This window comes from Salvelinus namaycush, chromosome 10 (assembly GCF_016432855.1).
Source record: "Salvelinus namaycush isolate Seneca chromosome 10, SaNama_1.0, whole genome shotgun sequence".
NCBI lineage: Eukaryota > Metazoa > Chordata > Actinopteri > Salmoniformes > Salmonidae > Salvelinus > Salvelinus namaycush.
Genome location: NC_052316.1, coordinates 31763660 through 31781332, shown reverse-complemented (window position 1 = coordinate 31781332; position 17673 = coordinate 31763660). Strand labels below are relative to the sequence as shown.

Genomic DNA, 17673 nt, shown 5'->3' with positions numbered 1-17673 from the left:
GTCTTGGCTGCAGCAGAATAGAAACAACTCAGACTGGAGACTGAGAGCATACCAAAGCACACACTAACACAAATACATATCCACGTTCACAAACACCTTCTCACACAAAGACAATGATAAGTGCAGACATGCATGTACTCCTACATGCACAGTCACATGCTGGCTCACATGCACACACACACACAATGATACATGCACACACATACGCTCGCTCACATGCACACGCACACACATTCACTTTCACACAAAGCAACGTGCACTTACACATGCACACATGCACACACACTCACTCAATCACTCAAACACACACATGCACACACGTTCACACACACACACGTTCACACACACACACGTTCACACACACACACACACACACACACACACACACACACACACACACACACACACACACACACACACACACACACACACACACACACACACACACACACACACACACACACTATCTGTCTTCTGGTCTTGTACGCAATTGGTATGCACCTTTATGTATTGTACACTGACAGCAACCTATAGCTCTCACTCCCTATTGCTCTCTCACTCTCTACCCTTCTCCCTATATCCCCTCTCTCTCCCTATATCTCCCTCTCTCCCCCTCCCTCCTTAACCTATCTCACACACACACACACACACACACACACACACACACACACACACACACACACACACACACACACACACACACACACACACACACACACACACACACACACACACACACACACACACACACACAACACAAACACAAGACATCAATAACTGCTGCAGCTTTCTCAATGGCCTATTTATCTGCTCTTACTGTGTGATGTGGACATAGATCAGATGAGACAGGAGTCAGTGAGATGCCCTCGTGTTCAAAGGACTGTGACGCTTCAATGGGGCCTCTTCCTTAAAGGATCAACATAGTCTTTAAGATAGAGGAAGGGCCTGCTGCTATCAGGCACCTACATTAATGAATGAGTCACACATGGAACACTGCTGCAGCAATTTTATCACATCAAATATTAATAGGGGAGACAGAAGAAAAGAGAGAAATATTGACAAGAAAAAAGAGAGAGAATTGAAGAGACTTAAAGAAAGAGATATAATTGAAGAGAGAGAAAGTGGACAAACAGGCAGCAGTCAGGCACGTCTTGGCAGGAACAGGGGCTTTGTGGTGAATACCCACCGCCCATTATTTTATGATAATGAGCAAACTGGTGGATCGCTGGTGCAGCGACCCTGATTCGGAACTGAGTCTGACGGATAGAAAGAGAGGAGAGAGAATGAAAGAAAGGAGAAAATATAAGAAAAGATAAGGGAGAGAAAGAAAGAGAGGAAAAGAAAAAGAAGGACAATAAAGAAGAAGTGAAGGAAGGAGAGAAGGAGGGAAGAGGAAAAGGGGAGAGAAGAGAGTTAAGGAGAGCTGAGCAAGTCACAGAGAGATAGGCTGACTGATTAGGGCATTAAAAAAAGATACCTCCAGGAACGCTTGATAATTGAAAAAATTTGATGCAAGGCAGTGGTGGAACATATCATGTGGACTCATACACAGTCACAAACCTCCCCTCAATAACACAAACAATCATATTAGAAATGAGTGAGAAAGACAAGCTGCATGTGTTCTTGAAAACGCTGTCATTATTGGTGTATAAAAAAATTTCATGCCCGCTCTCTGTCTATCTCTTGCCCTTCGTCTCCTCTCCTCTCCTCTCCTCTCCTCTCCTCTCCTCTCCTCTCCTCTCCTCTCCATCTTATTGATCCCACAAAAGATAATGCAGCGGTGAATATATTTATGTCTTAAAGAGATAGAGATACTATAAAGGAGTGTACAGTCGTAGATAGACAATGTTATTACTCTCTCCACACACACACACTAGCTCAGGTACCGTAAAGGGAATACCTGTTAGCCAGTTTTCTCTTTACTATTTACAGCTAATAACTCAGCAGAACTAATGCTCTTTATTCAGGAGGCACCTTTTGGGCGTGCTTGTACCTGGACACTTGTTTTCAGAAGAGGCCTATGTGTGGTTTACTCAGATTTATAACGGCTTTTGCTCACTCCGCCTCCCAGTGATATGCAGCCCCCCAAAAATGTACAAGTGAGAACTTTACGAGCTGGATAGCCAAAATTAAGACTATTTTTTTTACCATCGCTTTCCCAGAACTGACTAGCGAAGTGGGCTTTTTATGTTTTTTTTTTATTCAACGAGGAAAGGAAAAGTACTCTACTTCACTGAACCCACCACACACACACACACACACGCATACTCCGCTAATTGATTAGATACAATTCAAATCTTTAATCCCCCACACTAGGTTTGTGGCGGTCACAAAATTTCATCAACCGGTGATTGTCAAGCAAATAATTGTCTGTCTCACGGTAATTGACCGTTAATTAACATAAACACATTTAGCATCTCCTGGCTTCCACACCTACAAGCTATTGGATTTTAGGTTAAACTTGGAACATTGCTATCCTAGAGACATGATACATCAGAAATAAGACTATAGTATCTGAGGGGTAATAGAGAATGATTTTTACATCAGAAGGTAATGGTTATATGTAGGAGCCAGATGGCTTTGGAATGTGCTGGTTGGACGGGAGGAAGTCACTATAGGGGATACGGATGGACATCTGTGGATTAGGCAAATGAGGGGTTGAGGTCAGGTCAGATCCCCTTAAGTGTGAAATTATGGTTTATTACCCTATTACTTCATCTTCCTGTCTAACCATAAAAGATGTAAGGATTGGAGAGAAGGAGGAGGGCCTAAATTGGAGTATATATACTTGTGGTGGTGGAAACATGTTTTGTCTGAATGCAGCTGTATTGACCCTCTGGGAAGAATTAAACTTGGTTAAGCTTTCATAATGTCTGTTGAGTTTTTTACTATGAGAATTAGAACCTAACAAAGCCATTGTAAAAAGTCTAATAAATCCATATAATATAGCCTACACCTTCACAATAAATCCATTATTTATTTTAGACAGGTCTAAAGAAGCATGATATGAAGAAAATGTAGTCTATTTCAGAAGAAGAGAATAGCATACTCTGAGTTGTCCTTATGTTAGGTCCTGATGTGTCTATGCCAACTGGCTGTGGCTACACAAGTTCATTTATCAGACAAGATTTGCTTATAATTCCGTGGCATTATTTTATATTATTTTATATTATGAAGAATACAATTGAACAAAGCTGAATAAAATATCAATACTTTCTCCAAACGATTTGAGGGAATGAGCACATGCAGCTATTCTATGTTGAGCAGTTAACAAATAAATAGTTACTCCTATATGCTTAATATATAGCTATTAATGTAACTTTAATTGTTCTACAAACGTTGGGCTATATGTCTTGATTTTTAATACATTAATGATAAGACTCTAATGATGATTTTCAATTTTTTTTGAAAGGCATGAGCTCTGCTTTTATTTTGCGCAGGCTGTACACACTCCAATAGTCTCTCATTCACAATTTGACAAGCACTTGATAATTCCTCGAATTTTACGACATCATACCCTTTGTGACCGTAATACACCCTAAAAAAATCCATGCCTCCATGCCCGGAGTGCTGCATTTTCCCCTTCTCCTAAGTGTGCTGTGCAATCCGAAGTGTCTCTCACTCACGGCTCTGCGTCACGTGATCAGGTCTTTCTCACAGGCTACTAGTTAAGACAGACACATCGGGGACGCAACCCTGCTTGTCCTTATCCAATTCCGAGGTACATATTGAAGATATTGGAAGAACTGTCCACATTTACTTTTCGTCAGCCAACAAGATCAGTAGGCCTAACGAACAGAAAAAGCACTAGCCTGTGTCAATCTACTATCCCCCGTAGTACAAAAGTCGACCTATTATATTCTGTGCGAGAAATAAATATGCCAAACATAGTCTGGGACAGTTGTGGGATGCGATAGATCCTAAGTGAATACAACCTCAAGCATCAAACATTTTTGTATGCAATGTGACTGACGCAGCAGATCAGAACGTTTATCTTAAAATGTTGATAAACTATTAGGCTATTTCTTCACATTATAAGCTCATCAATGCACACATGGTAGTAGGATATAAGCGGGAATGTTCCATTAGTGGAAAACACCATTATCAAAAGTGACTAGAAATGCAATTTTGAACGCTTTAATTATAAAGGTGCATTTTTATGGTGAAAATGATCTTCCCCATACTGGAAACTCATGCGCTGCTTATATATGCCAGTTAGGCTCTACACCCCTTGTAAAGCGGATTCATGTGTTTAACTTTAAGAAGATATTTGGCCACTTTAGTTGTGATACAAACCTTATTAAAATGTTTGAAACGTTGGTTAATGTGCACTGTCCCTGTAAAAATAAAATCAACTCAACTCAACTCAAAACATATAGGGTTAGGGCGAGGGCCTAGCCCATAGGCCTATATGTTCTAATAAGGTTTGTACGGCTACATGAGGTGTGCGACTGTGATTCGAACAAGTCACAACAAAAGGCTTTGTTTCTTATGCTGGGCATCATTCACAAGTGAGAATATATAATTCACAAGTGATAGGCTAATATTGTTACCCATCAGACTATTCTTAATTTAATCTTGTCTTTACATATACTAAATAATATATGTGTGACATTTGTTTGGATTTAGAATGGACCATTATCATGCACCTGTATCAAAACAGGGGCAGCGTGAAAAAACACATGTAATCTATGCATATAAATAGAGAATGGAGGACGTTTTTCCTAGTGGTTTATTTTCATGCTAGCCAGGTAGGCTATACTCCTGTTGTAAATATAAGCAATGTGCTTAATATTAGGAAAGTTGAGAAATAAATATAGTAGGCCTAACCTATAAAAAGCTGATAGAGGCCATCACTCTGTTTTCTCCCGCAATTGCATAGCCTATAGAAATGTTGCGCAACATGAGCTCATGGGCTCTCATGAAGTGTTTGATTAGATTTTTGAATACATCTGCGTTGATGTCAGAGTGATTAGAGGGACAATAAAGTGCAGTTGAGTCAATGCTCATTTCAAATTGATTGGGGGCTGGAAGAACAGGGAAACTGTACATTTGAAATTGTTTGTTTTCCTTTTGCAGTGAACTATGCCTAATGTTTTTCAAACAGAAAGATGAATCAGCCTGTGATGCGTAACACAAGTTAGAGTACCGACCATCATAAAGTAGCTTCACATGTTTGTTCAGTTCATTTATTATTCCTTCCAAGCAGTCAATAACTTGTCCATGCTAGCTTACATAGCATCCACTAGCTAACATGCTGCTCTGATTACATACTGTATTACACCGCTGCCAGGCAGTCATCTATCGTCCCCTAAAGCATCAATCTGTACTCAAACAGTCCATTACTCAAAGTGACAGCCAGATTAGATATTATATTTAATTCTGTCTACCACCACCTGACACTGTCTGCCACTGTTTCTAACACCCCAACCGAATCTCTCTGCCTTCTCATATTGGTTTTGAAATGTTTTCAATGGGATATCTTCTCTATGATGCTTTCCCCACCCCCTACTAGTCATTTGCATAACATAGAGGCTTTTCTTTGTGTGTTTACGTGTAAGACAGTCGACTACAGGCGAGGAGCTGTGGACATGCAGACATAATATCATTTCACAAAGGCTTTGCTTTCCCCCCTGGCACCTGTATGAAAGGTATTGTTGACAGTTGTACCGTGGGAGGGGAGATACTGTATGTGGGTTAATTAGGGCCAAAAACCTTGTTAGTCAGCACTGAGGGGAAGATGTAAAGTTTATCACTTCCTGTTTCCACACTTTGAAGATGCTTTTGGGGATGGCTCGCAGACTAGTTTCAAAGTGCACTAGTTACAAATTGGATCCTGTTGATGAACTTCTAATGAAACTCTTTTAATCAACCCACCCCACCAACCACCCTGATCTCCCCTTCCTCGTCTTCACCCTCCCTCCTTCCTTCCATCTCTCCTTCCCTCCCTCCCTCCCTCTGCCTTCAAATGTATTCAAAGCTGGGAGATATCAAAAAGTGAAACCCATTCCACACATTAGCATAGTTGCAGTGCCAGCGAAGGGAAGGCGCATCATCTGCATGGCTCCGGTGTCCTAATGGGTATAGTGGCTGAACAGATGTTCTGAGACACACTGCTCTCTCTCTTCTCACTCACTCACTCACTCACTCACTCACTCACTCACTCACTCACTCACTCACTCACTCACTCACTCACTCACTCACTCACTCACTCACTCACCCACCACCTACCTACCCAATCTCTCTCTCTCTCTCTCTCTCTCTCTCTCTCTCTCTCTCTCTCTCTCTCTCTCTCTCTCTCTCTCTCTCTCTCTCTCTCTCTCTCTCTCTCTCTCTCTCTCTCTCTCTCTCTCTCTCACCCCTCTGTCCCCTCTGTCCCTCTGCCCCTCTGTCCCCTCTGTCCCCTCTGAATGCGGCTGGTGGAATGCTTTAGACAGATTAGGTTGGGGAGTTCCCAAATCTCATCAAGCGTACAACAGTACAGTATATCCTCTAAGCCGTGGAGGGAGAGAATATCTAACCACTGCGGTAGGGCTGACACTGTGAAGTAAACATGGCACAGTCTCTGGATGTAAGTTAAGTGTCTGTCAACAAGACAGGTACATTAGAGGCAGACTTTAGACCTTTAGTAGTAATAGTAGTAGTAGTAGTAGTTGTACACACTCTGACTGAATTGACCAGCAATCATGCACAGCCGTAAAAAACAATTTTTATTAACAAAATATACAATTCTATATTTGTTTTTTGATAGTTTGAGTTTGCTCAGCATTTATTCTGACAGTTTTAGACAGAACAGGACAACAGGACATTTTCTTAAAAATAATACTAGTACAATAATAGTAGAATAATAATAGTAACTACAATACCCTACTAATGTCTTCACTCTCTTCGTGCATGCAGCATAGTTTGCTAGTACATAGTGCTGTAAGCCTTGAAAAGGGCCAGGATGGTTGGTTCTATAGCTCTTTGACCAATTTAGATGTTACATTGAGATGATTGCCCTAAATCTTTGCTAAATAATCAATATTGATTATTAATAATGCCATTCATTGACATGATCTCAGAACATTTCTCAAAGAGGTCACATTTGATCTGTTTCCTTTATGTACGCTCTAGTGCCCTCAAACTAAACTCTGGACGTCGAAGCCAGTTACACTGCCTTTTTTCATTGTTCCTCTTTAATCAGGGTCTGATTTAGATCTGGGACACCAGGTGTGTGTATTATCAGGTAGAACAGAAAACCAGCAGGCTCCGGACCTCATAGTGTAAGAGTTGAGTACCCCTGCTCTAGTGTCTATACAGTCACCTGTTGAGGAATAAGGCACTGGTAATTTCAGGACTGGATTGATGTCTTGTCAGATACTGTCAAGTTTTCTGTATAGGTGACTTTAAAGGAATTCCACAATCTTCCACAATGACCTCTGACCTCTTTGGTAACCTACTGAAGATAAGTTGGGTTTTTCCTATGGATCTTTGACAGATCACTCTCTTCATCTAGAATGGCTGATATTAGGTGTTGCTTAATGAATATAGCCAGCCATTATGCCGGATGGCGGCCATAAAAACAGTACAGAGTTTAAAGCAGATGGGCTTTTATTAATCTGAATTACCATTTGGTATAAACTACTTCTGGATCATAATACCTAAAATATCTGCAGTTCCAAAATGAGATGGTCCCTTTGTGAAATAAACAGAACCTTGTCATATAGATGCAATATAAATGACAGATTACAATCGGTGTATTTTTATTCACTTATGGAAACCTTGTAGGTTGGGTTATAGAAAGTTTGAATAATGAATGGTGTGTCGGGTGACAAGGCTGAGGTGATTCTGCATGGGATCGGTCACAGACTGTAGATTGCCCTACAGAATGTGTGTATATGGAGCACAACCTAAAGTCGGCCACATTAGGGATTTGTGTGTAAGGAAGGTTGTTTATTGTTGAAAGCTAATGCATTTTTTTATTTTGTCAAGGATCAAGTGATGTTTATAACCATGATGTAGACCTTTCCTACAGTCAATGACCAAAAGCTCCCTCTTTGGCCTCATTGGTGGAATGTCGTTTTTTTCATAATTTCATAATTAATATATTTATTTTTTTAACACGACAAAAATCCAGTGTTTCTATGTCATACAGTTTTGTTATATTTCAGTCTTCTGTGATGTACATTACCAGTCAAAAGTTTGGACATACCTATTGATTCAAGGGTTTTTCTTTAGTTTTACTGTTTTCTACATTGTAGAATAATAGTGAAGACATCAAAACACTGAAATAACACATAAGGAATAATGTAGTAACCAAAAAAGTGTTAAACAAATCCAAATATATTTATTATTTGAGATTCTTTGAAGTAGCCACCCTTTCCCTTGATGACAGCTTTGTACACTCTTGGCATTCTCTCAACCAGCTTCACCTGGAATGCTTTTCCAACAGTCTTGAAGGAGTTCCCACATATGCTGAGCACTTGTTGGCTGCTTTTCCTTCACGCTGCGGTCCAACTCATCCCAAACCATCTCAATTGGGTTGAGGTTGGGTGATTGTGGAGGCCAGGTCATCTGATGCAGCACTCCATCACTTTCCTTCTTGATCAAATAGCCCTTACACAGCCTGGAGGTGTGTTGGGTTATTGTTCTGTTGAAAAACAAATAATACACCTTCCCATCTGGTTTGTGCTATTGCTGCAGAATGCTGTGGTAGCCATGGCGGTTAAATGTGCCTTGAATTCTAAATAAATCACTGACAGTGTCACCAGCAAAGCACCCCCACAACATCACACCTCCTCCTCTATGCTTCATGGTGGAAATCACACATGCAGAGATAATCCGTTCACCTACTCTGCTTCTCACAAAGACACAAATCTCAAATTTGGACTCATAAGACCAAAGGACAGATTTCCACCAGTCTAATATCCGTTGCTCGTGTTTCTTGGCCCAAGCAAGTCTCTTCTTCTCATTGGTGTCCTTTAGTAGTGGTTTCTTTGCAGCAATTTGACTATGAAGGCCAGATTCACGCAGTCTCCTCTGAGTAGTTGATGAGATGTGATTGCTACTTGAACTCTGTGAAGCATTTATTTGGGATGCAATTTCTGAGGCTGGTAACTCTAATGAACTTATCCTCTACGGCGGTCCTCATGAGAGCCAGTTTCATCATGACTTTATGATTTTTGCGACTGCACTTGAAGAAACTTTCAAAGTTCTTGAAATCTTCCGGATTGACTGACCTTCATGTCTTCAAGTAATGATGGACTGTCATTTCTCTTAGCTTATTTGAGCTGTTCTTGCCATAATATGGTCTTGGTCTTTTACCAAATAGGGCTATGTTCTGTATACCACCCCTACCTTGTCACAACACTACTGATTCGCTCAAACACATTAAGAAGGAAATAAATTCCACAAATTAACTTTTAACAAGACACACCTGTTAATTGAAATGCATTCCAGGTGACGACCTCATGAAGCTGGTTGAGAGAATGCCAAGATTGTGCAAACCTGTCATCAAGGCAAAAGGTGGCTACTTTGAAGAATTTGTTTAACACTTTTTTGGTTACTACATGATTCCATATGTGTTATTTCATAATTTTGCTGTCTTCACTATTATTCTACAATGTAGAAAATAGTAAAAATAAAGAAAGACCCTTGAATGATTAGGTGTGTCCAAACTTTTGACTGGTACTGTATAGAAAAGTGTGATGTTGGGATGCAAACTCAAAATGTAATACATTTCAACTTTATATCTGACATGGTGCAGGTGTCTTCTTTTTTTAAGCCCATAACCATGTGTGTGAGGTGTATACTTTTATTTCAAAGTATATTTGTGTAAGACTACCAAGAATCACTCTGTGCGACCCTGATTTAGAACATTGCAGTATTAAGTATGAATAGGTAAAAGAAAATTGATGCCCAATGAAAAAACACTAATCATATGGAATTTAGTTTTGCTGTGAGTGATTGGAGAGCAGCAATGACAATTGTCCACATATTTACCTTTCGTCATTTGGTAATTACTGACTAACTATAATACAGTGTAAAGTGATTACTTTCATTATCTGTATATTTTCTTTCCTAACACTTATCAATGCCATCTACTATTGGATAGGTATTTACATTCCTTTCTATACTCTGAAAGACCGACACGGCTCATTATGTATTGTATAGCCTTTCTTCTGTACCTTTTCTTCCATCAATTGCACTCTTTTCACCCAGAGAACCCGTCCCCCCGTCCTCCGTCTCTTGCCTAACATACACACACCCCCATCACTGGCCTTTGTGTGGTGGCTTCACACCGGCCTGGGTTAAAGATGGCCCACAATGTGTACAATCATATTTGAGTTGAGCCACAAGAGCCCTTGTTCTCTCTCCTACTGCTGGTAATAATGAACGTGCCTTTCACTTCAAAACCATAGCCTAGGCCACGGCAATCTATATGTTATATTCACGCACGGCTTTGCTCGTGTCTCAAAGAAAGGCGATTTAACGACATTTTATGAAAATGTAAAGTTTGTGTTTTCACATATGTACAAATGTGATCCAGTAATGCCCTTCTCAAGTGGGAATGGTGTGCACCTGATATGACTCAGACAGATAATAATAACAATCTGGTTAGTCTTGTTGTGTCTGATAATGTGATTATAGAGCTGGTGATGTCTGAATCTGTAGACAGATATATATTTTTATATATTGGAATTTTACAGGTAGAGAGAATGGAGAAAGAGAATGAGAAGGAGGAGAGGGTAAACTGAGAGAGAGGGAGAGAAGAAAAAGAATGAGAGAGAGGGAGAGAGTTTTCCTTCCTGCATTAGCGTTTGTTTGGCCCCATGCCTGTGGGGTGATAGGATTAAAGTGTCTTTAAACATGACCCCTGTCCTCTATTCTGATATTAACAGGATAGACAGTCCCCTCGCTGCAAGTCAAGGTCACTTTTAAACCATGTTTACAAAAACCCATGTAAACCCTAGGCCTATGTGCTGCCGAGAGGTCCAGTAGATTTGATACAACACCAGAAAATGAAAATTGTAATAGCTGGAAAACGATCTCACTGTTTAACATTAACAACAGCAACAAAAACAAAGTTAAAAGGGAATTACTGAGGATTGCCATGGTTGGATAGTTTCGTAGCCCCCCTACCTCCCTCACCATCTCTATCTCACTATGTGGAACACCACTGTGCTGAAATGAACTGCGCTCCATTGTTTGCTCCCTGCTGTGTACTCAGATCCAAACCCCCCCCACCCCAACACACACACACACACACACACACACACACACACACACACACACACACACACACACACACACACACACACACACACACACACACACACACGCGCACACACACGCACACACACACACACACACACACACACACACAGACACACATGTACACATGCACACACTCATGCAAACAAGCCCACAAACACACACCTCATCAATATGCATGGCCATGCACGGATGTCTGCACTGAGGAATTAAATGTCATGCAGCAAAACCAGAGCATTTGAATCTGGTGTAATCACAGGAAAAAGCATTGTGAACCAGATAAAGCCTGTGTTTGCATCAGTGAGGGATATCCACTTATCTGTGAATTAACACTCAGTCTGCAGTTCGTTATGGCCATACAAATACACACACACGCACACACACACACACACACACACACACACACACACACACACACACACACACACACACACACACACACACACACACACACACACACACACACACACACACACAGAGGGTCAGAAAGGGCAAGGATTTTGAGTGGCATACAGAGTGAATGACAGTGACTCATCTAATAAAACCACCAGCACATTTATTCATGGCAGTCCATATTCTCTCTCTGTGGGGTCAAACATCAGTCATTAACCTCTGTCTCGCTCTCTTTTCCTTTAACTTTCAAACTACCTCACCCTTTCCCTTTCTTTCTCGCTGTCTCTCTCTATCTGCCTCTTTCCCATACTCTCTATGCCTCTGTTTCTATCTTTCTTCCTTTCTCTCTCAGACTACCTCACCCTCTCCCTTTCCCTCTCTCTCTGTCTCTCCCTCTCCATCTCTTTCTTTCTCCCACACACTCTCTCTCTCGCTCTCTCTATCTTTCTCTCTCCATCTCTCTCTTTCTCCCACTCTCTCACACATCTCCTAGCACCTGCCCCCACGTCTACCCCCCGGCGTCTTGCGGTATTGTTTTGAATAATGATTTCTGAAACCCTCCCACACACATGGTCACATGGCTGAGTTCACTTGACAGATTGTCATCAGAATACAGTAATGGGATTTTTTTTAAACCAAGCATCTGGTTTGGTCCCAGCTGCAAGGGAGAGATTGACAACACTTAGGAGGGAGATGTTGAGTAATGGGAGGCTCGGACTAGAGGTGGAATAGAAGTGTAGTCTCAAAACAGATGACTAGTGACTTACTCCATAAGAGCTAAAGAGATCAGAGTTCTGATTGTTTGACGTGTAAAATACAAAGGCATTTTTTACTTGTCAGTATAGGATCTCTTAAAAGATGAAGGTGTCTGATGATTATAAGAACAGTACATTCTCAAGTGACAAATATTTACGTCTTTCTCTCCCAGGTGCTCCAGTGGATGTGAGGGAATGCAGATTCCCCGGTCATCCCAGAGGAGGAGTGAGCTCGCGTGTAGGAACCCCTTCCACTACTGATCCCATTCCTCCACCACTCCCCCCTCCCTCCACCCACCCCTCTCTCCCTCAATCCCTCCCTCAATCCCTCCCTCCACCCCTCCCTTCCTTCCTCCCTCCCCCCCTACCTCCCTCCACCCCTCCCTTCCTTCCTCCCTCCACCCCTACCTCCCTCCACCCCTCCCTACCTCCCTCCACCCCTACCTCCCTCCACCCCTCCCTCCCTCGCTCCCTCAATCTCTGATGGCTCTATGGGGCTTCCTCAGTGTCAGCCTGCACTGCTGGGTCTGGCTCTGGGCCGGGGCCCCTATCTCGACCAGCTTGCCCCATGACCGCCCCGGAGGGCCCCTGGACTGGCTGCTGTCCGACAAGGGCCCCTTCCACCACTCCCAGGAGTACACAGACTTCGTTGAGAGGAACCGGCAGGGCTTCTCCACCCGCTACAAGATATACCGGTGAGTTGTATAGCAGGGCTTGTACATGGGGCAGTCTTCCCAAACTCAGTCCTCAGGCCCTAACACTACACAGCTTATTCAAATGATCCAAGCTTGATGATTAGTTGATTATTTGAATCAGCTGTGTAGTGCTAGGGCAAAAACCAAGGAGTCCCGAGGACTAAGTTTAGGAAACCCTGACGTAGGGGCGGTTTACAGGTAAACAGGTGAGTCTCATAGCAGTGCTCTCTTCAGAGATATATAGGAGAATCAGACCACAAGTAGTCCAGATTAGGTATAGGGAGAATCAATAGTTAGATGGACAGATTAGACTGCCTACCAACGTGTTAGTACACCAAAGCAGGCTGAATGTTATATCCACTGTCAAATTGCTAAAGCACGTTCAGTCTCATGTGGGGTTTAAAGTCGTGAAGTAAATACCACTGGAAGGAAAGCCTTGAAAAGAGATGTGGAAAGTTCTCACCCCATCTAGGATAGTCTAGTAGTGGAATCTTTATTGAATTAAAGGAACAAAACTAAGGTTAAGTAAATAAATGGCCTTCGATGTCACGATCGTTATGAGACGAATGAGTGGACCAAGGCGCAGCATGGAAAAAAGACATCTTCTTTTAATGAAGCAAAAACAAACACTTATAAACGAACAAAAAACAAACGTGAAGCTAAAACGAACTAAGTGAACACATGCAACATAGAACATAGACAATTACCCACAATCACCTAAAGCCTATGGCTGCCTTAAATATGGCTCCCAATCAGAGACAACAATAAACAGCTGTCTCTGATTGAGAACCAAACCAGGCAACCATAGACTTTCCTAAACCTCTCTACTGAACACAACCCCATACACTATACACAACCCCCTAAACAATACACACACCCTAAACTAGACAAAACACACAAACATCCCATGTCACACCCTGACCTAACTAAACTAATAAAGAAAATCAATATAACAGAGGCCAGGGTGTGACATTCGAGGAGAAGAGGAGTGAAAAACTTAAATGTTTAAGTTTGGCACCTACTTGTGTAGCTATTGTGGTTATTTCATAATCAATTAATCTACTATTGTAGCTGTTTTGTATCTACAGTATGCACCTAGGCACCAACATAATATAACTATTGGTGGTAAATAGTACAGTTAAATTATTTGAGTGTATCAAGGTAATTACAAGCAAATGGCCATATGCATATTCTGATATCTGTTCAGGTAAAATATGTTGATTACTGTAGTGTAGGGGGAAAAACGTATGATTTGTCATAACGTTGAACACATTTTCACATATTGGCTCGTGATATAAAATTAGTGGAAAGTGTGTCATATATCCTGTCCGTCGTGAGTTGGAAAGGTATTGAACATGGACCGGGAAACTGCAGACGGGCCTCTGACTTCTATGGATTTGTGCTGGGTGTTTTATGGGCTACGGTGATCTGCTTCCCGCGTTAAAGTGTTTTAATATTTCTCCTCTGGCTAGTGCAGGCCCATCACAGCTCTCGGGACTGAGCTTCATTGGCGGTAAGATTAATAGTCTTATCATGTGGCCAAGTGATTAGTGGGCTCTTAATAGTTATTACTCTGCATTATCACACCATCCCCTGAGAGTCTACTGTCAGCTGCAAGGTTGTGTCTGAGGCACGCTAGATTACAACCAACCCTTGATTAACAGTAATATTATTAAAGCCCTTTCGTTGGCTGGTAGAAATGCTGAGCACTGTATTTTATGTCGGCTGTGTTTTTCATCTTTCATAAACGAGGTTTCCATCAAACCTCTTAATGTGAGTAAAGTACATGTCACGACAGGCCTGACGGAAACAGTCAGTAAACCTTCTAAATGTCTACAAAACAAAATACGCTTGACAAGGTGGGATCTTTTTGTGTCTGTAAAATTAATGATGCGCAAATATTATTGCCAAATATTTATATAATAACCATCATATCGAAGTAAACTTGGAGTCACGCAATGATATGGTGATATGTGTTGTGGTCCTACTAATACGACTCCGGAAAGCGTGCATTTTATTAGTCTACAGTCGAAATACGTTATGATGAACTTCACAGGGTGGTGAAAGTGCACGGTGACGGGCTTGATGCAACTTTCCAATAAATATCCAGGGTCTTATTCTGTTGACATGATGTTCGATGCTTAATAATCTTGCTTTTGTCCGTAATAGGAATCTCGCAGACAGAATCTGTGCACTGTCGGCGAACTGTTGGCAAGAGCGCACATGCAAATACCAGAGTGGGGACATTCTTTATAACGCAAAATGTGTAGTGATAAGACAATCAGTCTAGTTTGTTATCAGTACATAAAAACGCAAAAGTAATTGATGTCATTATGCACAACTTTTTATCGGCAACAAGTCATTTTGATGGAAACATTATCTCTGGTGGGAAAATGGGCATATTTTTTTAATGCAGGTTTTACAATATCGCAAATTGGATGTTAACATAGCAAATTACTAATTGGTATTAATCGACCAGACAAAATTTGTGCTGAGATGACAACTGCTAATTGGGACATCATAGACAGATAATCACTTGATTATATTTCTATGGGGGAATATAGGGATAATTCAAGGTAATTGTATCTGTTACAGACTTTGGTCTCTTAACAGTATCTTACATAAGGACTGCATCAAGTTATACAATGTTCCCTTAAAATCAACAGCTTTAATGGTACAAGGCGACAGCCTACTCGGAACAGATGTCAACTCAATGTCTATTCCACATTGGTTCAACCTAATTCTATTGAAATGACAAGAAAACAACATTGATTCAACCAGTGTGCCCAGGAGGAAACTATACTGCAGGTTTTTACAGTAGGAGGAAAGGTGGTAAATGAATCCAGCGTGCCTTTAGTTGTCAAACAGATTGTTACTGATATCTGTTCTCAAACTTCCCCAGGTGATCTCAACACATCAACAATGGTTCCCAGTGGCAAAACTACTATCTATAAAAAGCTATCACATAGAATATAATCCTGTAGAATTGCTTTGCCAGACAACTTTGGCTTTACTGTGGCATTGTGTGGTGGCCATTTTGTATTAAAGTGCATGCAGGTGGTACTAATTGTCTCTGTCTCTGTTAATATGAGAAGTTATTGTGGCATACTCACATGCATATATCCAATATGTCCACTCTGTTGCCAATTCCCAGTGACAGCAGCATAGCCAAACAGTCCACCACACAGTTTGTTTGTTTAAATTACCTCTCATATCTGACAATCTATTCCCTATCCCGTAACACATAATTTCACAGAAAAACAGACATGCAGATAGAAAGTGACATTATTTGCTCCTGCCGAGTTTTGGATCTCTGCTAAATTCTCATAATCTTCACTGACAGAGAGAAGATGAATTACCGCAAGTGGGTGCTTCTAGTTACAGTGGCTGTGTGTTACTATGCCATCATTGCAGTAATGAAATTGTACCATCTCATCCCTCTTTCAATTTTCCACCTCTCTTCTTGATTGAATTTGAAAGAATTTTAATGGGTCCTCCAACAGGAAATGGAGGCTGCTTTCCTGTTTGGGTAATCACTCATTGTTTTGGCGAATGCAACAGCTTTTCCCTCAGTCAACATGCGTAGAGACGGGGTTCCGCTGCACCACCAGTCCTAGGCAACCATTGCCAAGTGACAGTTGCCGTAGACAGCAGGGTGTAGGAAATTGTAGGCTACACTTGTGTAGCTCTTGTATTTTTTGACATATTGCATTTGAGAAACGTAAGTGAGTGTTGGTTCCAAATCGCATAGAGAAGTTCACAGTATGAATGCTGTATTTCTGTACAGCTGCAATGCATCAAATTTGAGAATGTCTTTTGGAAACCTTGAAAAGACCTTGATCTGTGTTAGTGGCCTTCTTATTTCATACCCAGAGAAAAGCAATGTATCCCAATTCTCTGAAATCTCCACTAGGAGAAATAGTCCAAAAGAGAGATGTGTGAAAATGAATGATATCTCAAATGAAACCAAGGTAGCTACGTACAGCAGTGGAGGCTGCTGAGGGGAGGACGGCTCATAATCATTCTGGAATGGAGCAAATTGAATGGCATCAGACACATGGAAACCATGTGTTTGATGTATTTGATAACGTTCCACTTATTCTGCTCCAGCCATTACCACGAGCCTGCCCTCCCCAATTAAGCTGCCACCACCTTCCGTGACGTACAGTACAGTGATGAGAGACAGATAAGAAGAATAACTGCATGGTGTAGTCTAAGGAAAGACTGCAGAACCCCAAAAACTGCTCCATGGTAAAATCCATTTAATTTCAACCCACTCCTTGTTGGATGTAGCATTAGGCCTATGGGGGGTTTAAGATAAGACAAGTCCAGCTTATCACAGTCAACGATAACTGGAGAAACCAACGACAGAATGATTTTGAGAATCCACTTTCCTTACCTGTTCCCTTACTCTCTCCTCTCTCCCTCCTCTCTTGATCCTCTCTCGCTCTTCTCTCTTTCTCGCTCCTCTCACTCTCCTCTCTCTCTCCTATTTCCTCTCTCTCTCCTCTCTTGCTCCTTTCTCACTTCTTACATGCAATGCCTTTGAACTGCCGAATCTCAGCTCTCACATA

At 41.4% G+C, this 17673-nt stretch overlaps 1 protein-coding gene across 1 annotated transcript in view; it reads left to right on the top strand.

Annotated features, from left to right (window-relative positions):
• Positions 1-12827: 12827 nt before the first annotated feature.
• Positions 12828-17673, top strand: part of LOC120054530 (BMP/retinoic acid-inducible neural-specific protein 3-like) — a 49604-nt gene continuing 44758 nt past the window's right edge. Inside the window, exon 1 of the mRNA XM_039001970.1 lies at positions 12828-13099. Within this exon, the coding sequence (XP_038857898.1) occupies positions 12888-13099 (212 nt within the window). The 5' untranslated portion in view covers positions 12828-12887. The remainder of the gene's footprint in view (positions 13100-17673) is intronic.